A 14,951-nucleotide genomic window follows, 5' to 3' on the forward strand; every position below is an offset into this window, starting at 1 on the left:
CAATTGGAAAGTCAAAGATAAAGCACACACCCAAGTGAATTTCATGGTAGGTTGTCTCTTCTATTATAAAGAGATTTGACTTCCTTGAAATAAGTATAGTATGTTCTAAACAGCAACTGCAAAGAAGTTTCACCAAAATGGTACTGTTCTGTCATTCAGAACATCAGACAACAAATTTAAAATCTTCCACAGAGTAACTGCATTGATAGAGAAACTGTGGAAAGCTCTGCTTGGAACTGACTGCCTCCTGCAACTTACTATGTTCACTTAGAGAAAGTATAAATGATTCTTGGTATAGTTATTGGTGGCAGATGGGGGAGTGACAGGGAACTGAGAGAGTTGTTGATTACAGAAAATGAAAGATAAGGCAGAAAAACAAGAGAGAGAAAAAAAAAAAAAACACAAACAAACAAACAAAAAACCTGAAGTACCTCTGTCATACATATAAAAATAATGAATCTTGATGAATTTAAAATAATTCTAATTGCCTATTGAAGTCTAACCTTAGCATACTTTAAATGACATGCTGGTTAAAATTACTGTGGGAGGTGGTCCCTCTCTGTGATCACAGGATATTTAACTAATAAATGTCAGTAGTGTGTTTCATTAAGGCTAATGACTGCAATACAAGTGGAGGAGAGGGCTTACATACCAGGTATAACATTCTCTGCATTCCTCTGCAAGTGTGGGAACTGTCAGATGTGCCCTAAAAGGCTAACTGCACTTGCTGTGACAAAGGGGGCTTTTGAGCATGGGTGAACTGAAACATTACGAAGAAGCTACCAATAGTGACATGACTGTGATGTTATTTTGACTGCAAAAGATAGGGCAGATGCTTCTGTACTCAGACTTAACCTCCATGCAAGCATGCTTGGCACAAACACTTGTTACCCAAGAACAATGGGTTTTTACTTTCCACAATACTTATGCCAGTAAATGTGATTACTCAAATACTTGCAGGAAGCAAATGCCCAGCAGGCACAAGCACGTTTTAGTGTCATTCATTTGCAACTTCTGAAAAACAGTCAAAGAACCTCAAACAATCCCAACTTTTAAAACAGCTTTCTGCATTTTCTAATATATAGACCATTCCACTAACCTCTGCTCCTGCATGTTTTTAGGTAACATTCTCTTAAGTAGAAAAGAACTGTAGAGCACATCTTTCTATGTAGGGATTTCTCCAGTCCTAGGCAGCTCTCTCAAACATACAGTATTAGTTCTTCCTGTAAGTTGGCCAAACACATCACCTTTTTTTCTGTTGATAGTTTTGTTTTTGCGTGCTTTTTTTTTTTTTTTTTTTAATACAGAAAATGTTTAATAGACTTCAGTCTATTTTTAACTTAGGGCACAAATGGTTATGACCAAGTTTTATGTTATTGTACAGAGTGCCTGAGCAAATTTTACACTGCTTAAACTTGAAATTCTGCATTTAAACAGTCCTGTGATGTTAACGAATCGACTAAGCAATTACTGCTACCCTCTTACCATACTTTGGCATTCCATGCCATTCAGGAGTGATGAGAACATCAAGAGGACTTCTGAAGTGTCTCTGCAAATGGTCTAAACTAAAGAGTAGTAATTTAAGAATACAGTAGATTCTTATTCTCCTACCAAAGTGCAGGCACACATGTAGGATGATGGAGTGACAGAATGATTATTATTTATACATATTGTGATATGCCAAAATTAGTGCCAGATTTTTAAACAGGAGGGACAGGTAAATACTAGTTGTACCCTAATTCTAGCTACTGCCTTCACTTCCTTCAACAGGTCGTACTACATTTTACAAGTGAATTACTTCTGCTATTCACTCACTCTGAATACCTTAGAACAAAGAAAAATCCACAATTTTTTAATTCGCAGTAAATACACAGATGTGAAATAATCTGCCATTCAATAATCTTGCTAGTAAATGTAATCTGACAAAACTGAATAGCTAATTTATTTCTCATCTAAACTGAAGCAAAAGGTACATGAAATAATGGAAGACGAAACTGGAACCCAGGTTCCTGAGTTTGTGAAGTGCTTTTTATTATTATCTTCTGATGCTTCACCAGAGCATTATTGTATTATTCTTATTTAGTTTTTATGCTTGAAATTGCACTTTTCAGACACAGTATATCTAAAATTAACTACACATTACAAATTCACCCACATACATACATGTTATGAAAACACATATATGTCAGTCAGTTAAAGAACAAAGCTATTATAAGGCATAGTCAACATAGATTCATGAAGGGAAAGTCACGCCTTAGTAATCTGCTCTCCTCTGATAAGGTTGCCTGTTCGGTGGATGAAAGGAATCCAAGGGAATCTTTCTGAATTTTAGTAAGGCCTTTGATACCGTCCCTCATGGCATCATTCTGGAGAAACTGAGGCCAAGAGGGGACCTCACTGTCTGCAATGTCCTGAGAAGGGGAAGCACAGAGAGAGGCATTGGCCTCTGCTCCTGGGAACCGATGGCATGGTACAAAGCTGCACCAGGGAGGTTGAGATCAAATATTAGGAAAAATATTCATTACTGTGAGGGTGGTCAAACACTGGAACAGGCTTCCTAGTGTGGTGCTTGGTGCCTCCTGCCTGTCAGTGTTCAAGAGACGTTTGGACAATGCACTCAGTAATGTGCTTTAACTTTTGTTTAGCCATGGATTAGTTAGGCAGTTGGACTAGGTGATTTTTAAAAGTCCCTTTCAGCTGAACTATTCTACTCTACTCTAAACGAAAACTGTTCTTGTGTGTGATCTGAAACTGAAAGATTCAGTGGGTCCTCATCTGTAAGCCACTGTGCTAAGTTGCCTGTGACTCCAAAGGGTTGTGCAAAGGAAGGCTAGGTTGGCTAGGCTGAGATACTTGCTTTCACAGTTGGTTGCTCTTTTGTGACACTCCCAGCAGGAAAAGCTAGGAGTCCCAGCAGCGGGTCCCTTTTGGAGCCAGCTAGAGGTGGCTCTGGTCTGACATGGGGCAGCTGCTGGGCTCTGCTCACAGAGGACACCCTACAGCCCCTCTCTCCTACCAAAACCTGACCATGGAAACGCAACACATATATTCATCTACCACAAGACTGCCAGTGGCAGTTTAGACCACCAAAAAATATTGCGGTACCTTTAGTAGTCCAGTTCCTCATTTGAATGTTCTGTAAAACTGTTTTCACATTGATGGAATATTTTTGAGGGACTGGGGAGTTGTGGAAGGGCTTGAAGAAATTGATTGTATCCTTCTCACTACAAGCTGATGCTCTCCTGTATATGGTAAGCTGGACTATGTTGTTTTTGGAAGGAGTTTTCTGCAGATCCTAAAAAGCTGAAGAACACCCAGGCTGATGTATGTCACATTTGTTCCTTTCCACACCATTATTTTAAATGATCAGAAAATATTTTTCTGCTTAACTTTGATTCCTTCAAAAACTGGTCCTCTGGCATCACTATGTACGTGCCGGCCCGCAATACCTCAGGTTATCTGAAGGTTAGAATTCAGTGGTCCCTTCCTATCCCACAAATTAGTACACAAGTGGAAACAAACAAACAAAATAGTGAAAACAGGAAAGAGATTTGCAGATGACCAGCTGTCTTTGCTAGGCTTGATCTACAGCCCATAGCAAACAAGGGAAACTTTCCCATTACTTCTAGTGAGGTTTAGATCTCTGCCACAGTAACCTACGTATAGGTCTATATGTGGTTATCCTGCATCAGGATTCTGACATCTGAGCTTCTGCTTTTCAGGTAATCTCCTGTTCTTTAAGTGTTCAGTGTTATATACTGGATTTTTTTTTTTTTCCTAGGAAATAATCACCACTGTCTTGAGGAAAACTTGACTGGGATTCACTTTATTTGATGAAGATGCCTTAACTAGTGATGCTTGGCTTCCTTCAGAGCCAATACAGAACTGAAAAATCACTTCTAGGGCATGACCTATCTGGCCTACATAGATGCTTACGTTTGGATGTGAGGAAGTGCAAAAAAGCCTTTTTCTTTTAACTGAGTATCAAGGGATCCCAGAACAAATAAGTCTGATTTAGATTATCTTCTCTGTAGGCATCTGTCCTTGATCAGATGATCCCACCCCAGGTGGCCTGAGCTGGACATAACAGACAAACAACATTACCAGTCATTTTTGCACAGTTACTGTGTTTAAACAGAAACGAAACAGAAGACAATGTCTGTGGAATAAACAATGTAGTGTTTTCTCCCATTTATTACTGTGGTATGAAGTCAATGGCTTACGAAGAAGAGGCTTAGCAAGCTAAATAGAAATGGTTTATCGAGCCCTTACCTTTGGGGATAGCAATCTGACAGCCCAGGTCATAGTCCTGCTGCAGCTGATAAAAAGCCACTTCCTGCAGCCGAGCACGCTCCAGCTCAGAGAGGCTTTGAACGGGAACTGACTTCAGCCGAACACTGCGCCCTGACATGCTGTTCCAAGTGAAATCACCCTACAGGAAATCAAATGGGAAAATATGAAGCATCATATGGTATGCACAGTTTAATAAACACAACCATCTCTTCTACTGCGAGGAAAAACACAAGTCCTCTTTTTCTAAAAGGCCATTTTCTTGGACATCTCTAACCTTTCAAATATCTTTGTTTTTCTAAGACCAGCATTCCTTAAAAGGAGTACAGACATGCAAAACAAAAAGTCAATTCTGCCTGAAAACATTTAAGCAAGCATTGTTGCAGAAACACTAGGATTCCAGTAACCAAAAGCACAAAGCAGGAGAGCACAAAACAAAACAAAACAAAAAATCTTGTCTGCTTTTCCCAGTTTGGTTTTGCTGCATGAAGTGACTTGGTCGTCACTTCACTCTCCTCCCTGAGCATGCAGGTATATAGACCTTTACAGGTCCATGGACAACACACATCTTATCTCTCCCAGCCTACTAATCCCACTCCCCTCCTTATGATGTGACTGTGTTTAGATCAAGATTGACTAAAGGATAAGGTGTTTCACATTTTTGAACAGCCATTATAATGTATGTGTTACAGTTTATACAATAAAACAACATGAGATATGCTACATCTCTGTAAGGTACCAATTATGTTTGGAAATCAAATCAAAAGCTTTAGATGTTTTATCTCCCACCTGTGATGACATATACAAAAAGCTATTCTCTTAGCTAGTATTTAGCTCAGGTGAGAGAAGTAATCACCATTCAAACATAAGCGCAAGCACATAGGGAAGCTTAAAGACTGACAATTAACTTCAAGCAAGAATTTCAGTATTCATCAAAGCATCATCAAACTGCACATTTCTGCAAGGAGAGAAATATTTTGTTTTTCATTCTAACTGTACAAAAAAATAAACATCAAACCTGTCAGTAGGCATAACTTGATGTAGGTGTAGATAGTGAAAGAACTCTGATTTGTATCAGCTGAGGTGTAAAGACAAATCCACCAGCCCGCCCTTCATCACAGCACAGCAGGCTCGCAATTAACAAACTTCACTTTCATTTTAAATGCCTATTTTTAGTTTAAACTTCAACATCTGTACCTTCACTGCATGCTCATTTTTCATCATCACTTATAATTAATCTATTCTACACACACATCTAGAGTCAAAGGATGCCCCCTGACTTTTAAAGACATTGGCTGAAGGATTAGTAACAACTCATTGCATCCATGCATCCTAATGTATGGAAATACCTTTGTGCAAGCCTTTCCATATGATACTGTAAACATGTATGTACCTATTTATATGCACCTATGATGTGTGTGTATTCACATATACGAGAGACATCATTCACAAATATGCAGCATCATCTAGGAATATAGATCAAAGGAATGACACATTGGAAACATTTTCTTATGATGTGTGAAATATATTTGAGTTCATCAAGGAGCTTTATTTCATAATATTTTTTTCAAGACACTTGGTAATTGCAACAAATGAAGCTGTTTCTTTGATCTGAACAACTGTATATCTGTACACTCATTGAATGATATCAATATTTACATGGACCACATATGCAAACTTTTGCACTAGTACAGGAATTGATTACTTTGAATTTTTTCTTTATTTTTTGCTTCTTCACTTCTTCCTTTTCTATGGCCTTAGAAGCTAGATTTAGTAGTCTCAACCTAAAAGTTTACAAGACAACACAAACCAAGCTGACTAGATTAAATCAAGTGAAACCAAAGCAGCAAGATTCATGTAAGCCTAATTTGCAAAACTGCAAGTAAATGTTTACATTTTTTAAAAAGCTGTTGTCATTTATAGTTAAAAGTGATCAAGAACAGAATTCACCACCAGACAATGTATGCTAAGAAACTAATTCCTTTCCAATCCTGATAATGCAGGAGAAAGAAAACTTTACAACTACAGAAGTATGCAATTCAATCCTCATGAACATATCATGTACAGAATGTTCTACAGTCAAGCTGGTACAAAGAGAGAATCACAGGTTTTTAGGGTAGAGCTTGCAAGATTTTTATCTTATCTGTTTCTCTGAGACGAGCATTTTCATAAACAAAAGTATCAGTGATAGACATTTTTATGGTAGACATAACTGGGATATTTTAATATTCAAATAGGAATTGGAGGTATGAACGATACCCGTTAGAAAATGATGAGGTAACAGCTTATGAAGACTGCAAATGATTTAGGGCATGTCCTATTTCCTGTAGAGCACAAGAACTAAGGGGGTAGATGGGGCTTTTAGGAACTACCACAAGTTACATAAATATTCTTTAAATGGGATTTTGTATGGACACCCAAACTAATGCTCTTTAAAAAATAAAAATTACCATGGGCAAATCAAACTCTGGAAGAAACTGCATTCTCTGCCTCATCTCAGAGGTCACTTTGTAATGGCAAGCAGAAAGCTGCCACAGTTCACAATGCCGCAGCTCAGTTGTTAGACCCTAGCCACAGGAGTTTAACCCTGAATGACAGTGCTTGCTAGCTCCAGGACAGCACAGAATGAAGATTCTGTGTTTGGGACCCCCATAAACCTCTCTGCAGAGCTGTGCTGCTTTATTCAAGCAGATCAGCCAACTCAGCACTGTCTCAGGAAACTTACCCAGGCTAATTTTGCCTTAATATGGGTGCAATTAATATATATATATATTTAAAAAAAAACTGGTCAAGTGTTTACAACCCAGCAAACGAAAAAAGCCCCTGACAAGGTTATGAGGTCAACCACGATTTTTATTCTGGCAGTCTTCAAGTTCCCAGAACATCCCCCAGCACTCACCAGCTCGTCTCTCGTTGGCTAAAAATGGTCGGATGCAAACTCTGCATCCTTGAACGCCACGACAGATTGTTAAACAGCTTTATTGCTGTTTGGAATCACTCTGCCCAGTTTCTGTGCATTTCAGAAGGCATTCTTCTTTTACACTTGATGTGTTTGATAAAATCTCTGCTAGGTCACATTAACATAGGTTTTTACTATGCTAATGGAACACAAGTAATTAACTGAAATATTTTTGGAAGATCATGTGTTAGGACCAGTAGAATCTCCTTATCTGCTAAAGAAGACACTCAAGAAATGTTGCCTTGAAAAACTCTGTTTTATTTGGCAAATAAATATCAGTCTTCTATGAGCCAAAACACAATATTTTACGTTTTAATCTATTCATAGATTCCTAGGCTTTGTGGGACACAAGGTAACTTGAAAGCGTCCTCTTCCTTCTAATGCACTGTGGAACTTTTACATGCAGCCTGTAAATTACTGTAAAATCAACCAGGCTTGGGAGAGGTCCAGAAAAGTCAAGATCCCTTTCAGAAGGGGAACTAGTGCATTTACATGAATCCCATCTGCCTAAAGCTTTTCTCTGCTGTATGGGAGGAACAGGGTAAGACAAACCCAGAGAACACTTTCCATTTCTCTCTTCATATGAGGAGGCACATTTCATCAGCCTCCTTCAACTAATAGCTTGACGTATCTCCTTGCAGAAGCTTAAGAGAAGATTTTAGAGCATCAAGTCAGGGTGACTTGTTTTTGAAGTCCATGCCCTGCATATGTGTTCAAACATACATACACAGCTACAGTATTTTTCTCTACTATTTAGACTGTAGGACTAGTTAAAACATGATCTGTGAATGGTCCTTTCATCACCAAGAAAAAAAATAAACAACAGAAAAGAATATAAACAGAAATATTGCTCTGGGATAAAGTGATCAGCCTGATAGGACACAAACTGCTAATTGCAAGGGTGCTTTCATAATTGACTTTTACAAAACCTTGACCAGACTAAAAGCCTTCTCCAGTTTCTTCTGCCAACCAGTCACTTCTTTTCCCTCACAAGTCTGCAGCTTCAATTGCATTCTTCTCTCTGGCCCTCCCACTAACATCCAGCATCTTTCCTCCACTGAACCGAGGAGTTCACTTATCGGGTAAGTAACTAAAATACCAGAGCAAATGACTCAGCAGAGGAGATGAATGATTAACTGCATCTTGTGCCTTTGAAAAATGCGTCCACTTTTCCCATATTTCTTGTCCACCGTCATAAGCACATTTTAACAAGACACAGACTGCAGCTTTACTGATATTCTTTCAAACAAATGTTTTCTTTAGGGGTTGGGTGTCCAGTGGCTCTGAAAAAAAAAAAAAACAACCCAAGTGGTACATCCTGACTTAAGTAACACTATGCGCTTAAATTACTCTTAAGCATGTGTAGGCTATTCTTGTGTACTTGACCTCTTTCCCCTGAGCCTCCAACACGCAGCCTTTCAGTTGTCTGTTAGCAAAGTCCCATTCTTCTATCCTTCGTACAATACAAACACTGGTTGACAAATACTGTAAGGAATCCTCAATGTGGATATAAATCCACTGGGCATTACCTCTGTTGCTCACTGTGGAGTTTTAAGCCTTCATGAGCCATGTGAATTATGGGAAGTAAGAACCCCACATATGGCAGTTTTCAATAATACAGTATTTTAACATAAGATGCAGAGAGCAATTTTTATCTTACTGCATTATTGTTAATGCTGATGACTTTAGTCTGTACTCATTTAGGTAAATGCCATTATCAGATTAGTCGTCTGCTTTTCATTAGTCTTTTGCTGAAATCCATTTGAAACCACTAAGATCAAAACCAATTATACCTACTTGTTTTTCTCCTACCCTAGCAACACTTAGCCACGTGCTTGCAGCCAGATATGGCTCCAACAAAAAAGAGTTCAGCATTTTTCCACACGAAAAGGTTATATTGCAAATAGAATGGCAAATATAGCACTATAATGTCTTAATTCTGTTTGCTTAATTACTTCTTTAAACTTCATGAAAATGCGTGTAATTACTACTTCATAAACCTTTCACTTATACTGGTAATTTATTTCAACTCTTTCTAAAGCTACTTCCAGGCTCCTCCTCAGCCATAACCCCTCAGATTTTGACAATTCATATTCCCGCAGCACTATCTGGATGTGTGTACACATAATCCCTGTCTTCCTCACCTCCCCATGCTTGCTGTCAGTGTGAAGCAAGCCCTACTTGGACATGACTGCCTTTCATTGCTGCATGGCTGTTCACCTTCATCTGAAGCCAGGGCAGCGCTCCCGGCAGGACAAGACGTAAAGAGAACGGGGAATAAACTCCAGTAAATATCCATCATTACATGCAATTAAGGACCAAATGTCTAGTCCTTTACTAAAGACATCCTCAATAGTTATCTTGGATTAACCAAGAGTTAGGAAACAACTGGATGGTGTGTGCATGCTGTGGCCTGACTCTTTCTGCCCCCCTATCTCCAGATGCTTCTCCTAAACCTGCACAGCTGGAGCGGCAGACAGGGTATTTGGTTTCCAGATCCTGTTACAAACTAATGCAACCTAGACTAGTCTGGCTTCTCCAAACACATCGGGTGTCAAAACAGCTACTTCCAAGGGACTGCTGGTATGACAGAAGGAGACAAGCCTTTCAGATCACCAAAATGGCATCTCCATAACTAAATACAAAGGAGCAGAGGACTTACTGCATGACGCTGAAGCAGTCAGGAGAAGGATCTGAACACGGATGCACAAAGCATGGGGCCCCAACAATTAATCTTCATTAAGAAAGTCTGACTTCATTAGCATCATTATCTAGGGTTACATCCTGTTCCCTTTGACATCAGTGGAAAAATTAATACAATGCCTCCACCAGAAAAAGAATAAGTACAGTCTGATGATCTTGTGAAGATATTCGGAGTCTTGCATTAAAGTTAGCTTATCTTAAGCTCTATTGTACTTATGCGTGTTAATGTATGTACAGCTGTTAGTTTTGGCAAAGCATCACACCTCACAAAGCAACGCTTTAGGTGTCAAAGCTATTTAATGGCAGTTAATATAATCGTGTTATTGCTACACAAACACTTTCTCACTCCTACCAGCATCCTGCCTTGTTCCCAAGGCTGCAGATTGTCAGCTGGAAATCTGGGTACTTGGGATCTGTGCTCCACACAGCAAGCCAGCCCCTTGGGTGCTGGCAGGCTGGTGTTCCCCACAGGGCAGACCCTGTGCACACCCCCAGCAGAAATACTTCATCTAGCAAGACTGCATTAGCCTGTGGCCAGGTAAGGAAACACATTTCAGAATACTACAATGGCAATTTCCATTTATCGGGGGAGGAAGAAAAGCCCTTCTAACTTTAGTCTAAGGATAAACAGGGAGCGGAAGAATGAGCGTTTTTTCACAGCAGTATTAAAATTGTTAAAATAAAGGAGAAAATATTTCCTGTCCTTCTGTGATCAACCTCTCCAAGTTTTCCAAATGCCTCAGGATACTATTTCATGTTTTGAATCGTTAAAAGCATTCCCTTATTAAAAAAAAAAAAAAAAAAAAAAAAAAAAAAGGAAAGAAAAAACACTGCATACAATGGAGATGTATTTCATTCCTTTTCTGACATTAACAAGTATTGCTGATGTAAAAAAGGTATTGCCTAGCAAAACATTCATCCCTAACATACCACTCTGTACTGAACTTTTTACACATCCAGAAAACTAACCTACTTTAAAATGCATCAAAAAAAAAAAGATCAGATTTTCAGAATGCGTTACTTCAATGGTATCAGTATTTTTGGAGGAACTAACCCAGAAGAATCACAATTAAAGCCAAAAGAGGCTCAATACTTTCGTGGAGGTGCCAAAATGAAGACAGAACACCTTAAAAAGCCTACGTCCAACCGTAGCTGAAGTTTTTCTGGACTTCAAGTGAAAAGATTTTTGTGTATTTTTGTCAGTGAAAAAGAATTAAGCCATATTGCAATAGTCTGATTTTTGTTGCTGGTTGAGAATACATGCACAGTTGTCACATGCGTGCAGTAACAAGCTACACCGAAGTAATTATACCTACTGAGACCAAAGTAATGGTCTATGCTACCAAAAAAAAAAAAAAAAGAAAAAAAAGAAAAAAAAAAAAACGACAACACAGGGTTTTCAGCAATCTCAGCACAAGAGATAGCTTTGGGATAGCCTTGGTTGATTAAGAGAATAAAGCTTATTCCTTTCATGAGTTCATGCATTATATTTTGAGAGATTGGTGCAATGTTTTTTTCCAGTATAAGAAAAAGTTTCCTGCTTGACCAGGAATAATGTGAACTCTGTAAGCTAATGGCAGCTGACCCAATATCAGGTACAATAGCTCCATTATTATTATTTTAGTGGCAAAGTTGCCTTAAATAGACCCTGCTCCAGCTTCTGCTACAACACAAACACGTTCCTGCTCAGTGTTCCCGTGCTTGTGAAGCTGAGCAACAAGCCCTAGGCTCTGTCCATGTTTTCCACTGTCCCAAATCCCTAAGTAGGTGGGCTCAGTCCTGATGGCAATCTTTGCTTGATGCAACAGACATTGATGCACTACAGAACTTCCATTCATACCATACTCATAGAAGCACCCATAGAATCACTCGGGTTGGAAAAAAATCTTCAAGATCATCAAATCCAACCATCAAAGTGAACTTGCTAGTCCCACCACTACACCATGTCCCTTGGTGCCACATCCACGTCTCTTAAATACCTCCAGAGATCGGGACTCCACTGCTTCCCCGGGCAGCCTGTTCCAATGCTTGCCCAGTTCTCTGTTAAGCTCTTATTAAACAGGAAGACCTCAAACTAGATTTTGAATATGAAATACATGCTCTTTCTCCTCAGTCTAACAAGGTTGACATTAAGCATATGTAAATGTAAGGCCTAAACTAAATGAGAAATGCATTTAAACAACTTAGGATTTATGCTTATATTTGTATAATCCATCTGTAGCTTTTTTCATCCTAGAGTACTATGGTAATGCCCCTGTGAAACAACAAGGAACAAAGCACCTTCTGCTTTCTGGCTTGTTTTAAAAAGGGATAAAGGAAAATTGATGGGATCTCTGCTAGTACAGCAAAGAAGTTAACAATTTCTGCATCCAGTAATACGTATTAATTTGACTGCAGCAAATGCTTTGAACAGACTAGGAACGGTATCTATTTCTATTATATCTGGTATAAAAAAATTTTAACAATTTAGAGAGAAGTGAATGACCTACTATTTTGAAGAACGAACACGCATGAGAGAGCATGCACAGTCATTTCCAAACATTCAAAAATCATATCAACCTGAGTATTGCATACAAGATTTAAAAACATATATGTTAGCATTCAGTTTACCTTCTGGATTTTGAGCTTTCAAGATACAAAGAAATTGCATTATCTGACTTGAGCGTACAGCTCAAATCTCATTATAAAGTAAAATGAAATAATTAATTTCAGGACTCCAAGGACTGGGATTTGACTAACAGTAGTAAAGCCTTTAATTCAATATGAAACCCTATTTGTATTGTTTCAAGTGGTCCAAATCAGTTGTTTGGTGTTTTTTTTTTTGTTTGGTTGGTTGTTTTTTGTTTTGTTTTGTTTTTGTTTTTTCCTATAAACTCTGACATTACTTAAAGAAAGGATTTTTTGGTCTAGGGAAAATGAGATTTGCTGAACACGTGGAAAAAAGACACTCAGCTTACCTACGTACCAGGTTTAGTTGGAAAGTCATGCTATTTGCCTGGGGGGGTGGGGGTTGATTTAGTCAATAGGAACAAAATACAACCTATCTCCAAATATTTATATTTTGAAGCATGAGAGCGAGAGCTCTTGGTTATTGAGGTACAACACAGAGCTCAGGACCAAGCATGCTCTAATCCAGCTGGCGCAGGAGTTGGAACAAGGCTTCACCCCATCCCTGGCCTGTGTCATCATCAGGAGGCTATGGAGTGCTCCGGCATTTGCTCCCACTACGGTACATACCCCTGGCAGAGGCTGCTGGGTCCCTCCAGAATGATTTGCAAAGCTCTTCACGTGAACGAATGGCTAAGCTCTTCAGGTGAATGAATGGCTACTCTCAGAGCTAATGTGGGCATGTCCGATGATCACCACTCTCTCTCACCCATCCTGCTGCTCACAGAGAATATATTATTTCACTGAAGTTTGTCTCCAGGTCCAAGTGAACTACCCATTTCCACTTCAAAAATAGTTTGTTACTCAGGTTATTGTGCCATGATTAGTTACTGTGTTCTGTGATTAGTTACAGCTTCTAACCTGTGCTGAAATAAAGGTGTTATATAAGCTCTTTTCTTATTTAAGGCAGTTTTCTTCAAGTCATGAGTTTGTATCATCAACACCATTTCAGGTGCTAGTGACACAGAGCATGCAGAGAACCACTTGGAGGCAAGGACATGAGTATTTTGAACATGTAGAAAGTAAACTGTTAGCTGTTAGGGATTAGTAGGTTATGCTTCATTTGCTACATAATCACTCCACACTTTCACTTTGATTTCATCTCTCCCACTACGTTTACATATGCAAACACTACCCTGTCCTACACGCACATGTCAGGCACCCAGGCACCAATCTGCACCAGTAAACCAGCTGCAATGCTCTGGCAATCCACACCCATCCACTGGGACTGTGGTTTGTGAGGAGGAGGTGTTTTTTGGTTTTGTTTTTGCTTGTTTGTTATGGTCTGGGATACCATATTCCTACTCACATCAGCAGCTGTTTTAGCGTTTTTATTGCTCTCTCAAAGACCCTGCACACATAATTCTCCACTGAAAAGTTCAGAAGGTGCAGAAAATTCAAAAAGTCTAATAATTAGGAAACTATTATAAGTACAAAGAGGTGGCTCTGCAATCACTAGCAATTTTAATCAATATAATTACTTTTCGTTTTCTATGTATTTCTCTTCATGCAATGCACAGCAAAGATCATTACCTCAGCTTCTTGAGAAGCACATTTTTTTAATATATAAAAAAATACCATGTTTTCACATATGCATCTGCTGATCTGCCATTGAATTAAATGCCAAGTTAGAATCTTAAATGCTTTAAGAAACCACCTCAGCTGAACTGGAACTATACAAACTGGTCTGACTGAATATATATAGCTATAAGTCAGGTTGATGGATCAGTGTATATACCTGGAAAGACCATTAAAGAGCACGTTGTTGCTCTCTTCACTGTCTATTAATGTGGAGGCTCATTAAAAATGTGGTATTCCAAAGCCAGAAATGTAAAACAGATCCATGTAAATAAAGTCACTGTGCTGCAACATCAATTCTCAGCAGAAAGGTGCATTTTGTAAACTGCCCCTCCAGCCTGAGGTACCCCAAGTTCAAACTGTGTGCCTGCCAGAGAGTCTGTGATTTCTTTCTTTGTTTTTAAGCAGCACATTTATTTTGGACAGAGAGAGGGAAAAATAGCCCATAAAGTTCCCACTGTTATGAAAAACAGAAACAATTGCTAGAGTTACAAGCTCCTCGTGGGCTGAGCCAGAAGATGAACAGCTCTTATTCTCTGCTCAGTTCTGTGCAGCTAACCAAAACTTAGAAATCCAGCAACACCACAGCCAGGTCCACAAAACCTGATGCTTAAACAAACTCGTTTGCCAGACTGAACCTATGCAGCTGTAACTGTCTTGCCATCAGCTTTCAGGAAGCCTTTCTGACCAGGATATTTTGCTCACAGCTGCCTGGTTTAGGGTCTTCACACACGCGGAATACAGAACACAACAA

At 39.0% G+C, this 14,951-nt stretch overlaps 1 protein-coding gene across 6 annotated transcripts in view; it reads right to left on the reverse strand.

Annotated features, from left to right (window-relative positions):
* Nucleotides 1–14,951, reverse strand: part of ARHGAP6 (Rho GTPase activating protein 6) — a 312,049-nt gene that overhangs the window by 54,714 nt on the left and 242,384 nt on the right. For all 6 annotated transcript variants that reach the window (XM_082775527.1, XM_082775526.1, XM_082775530.1 and 3 more), the window contains one exon: nt 4,273–4,432. In XM_082775527.1, coding sequence (XP_082631653.1) covers nt 4,273–4,432 — 160 coding nt within the window. The remainder of the gene's footprint in view (nt 1–4,272; nt 4,433–14,951) is intronic.

The sequence above is a fragment of the Aythya marila genome, assembly GCF_965140915.1.
Source record: "Aythya marila genome assembly, chromosome: 1".
NCBI classification, from domain to species: domain Eukaryota; kingdom Metazoa; phylum Chordata; class Aves; order Anseriformes; family Anatidae; genus Aythya; species Aythya marila.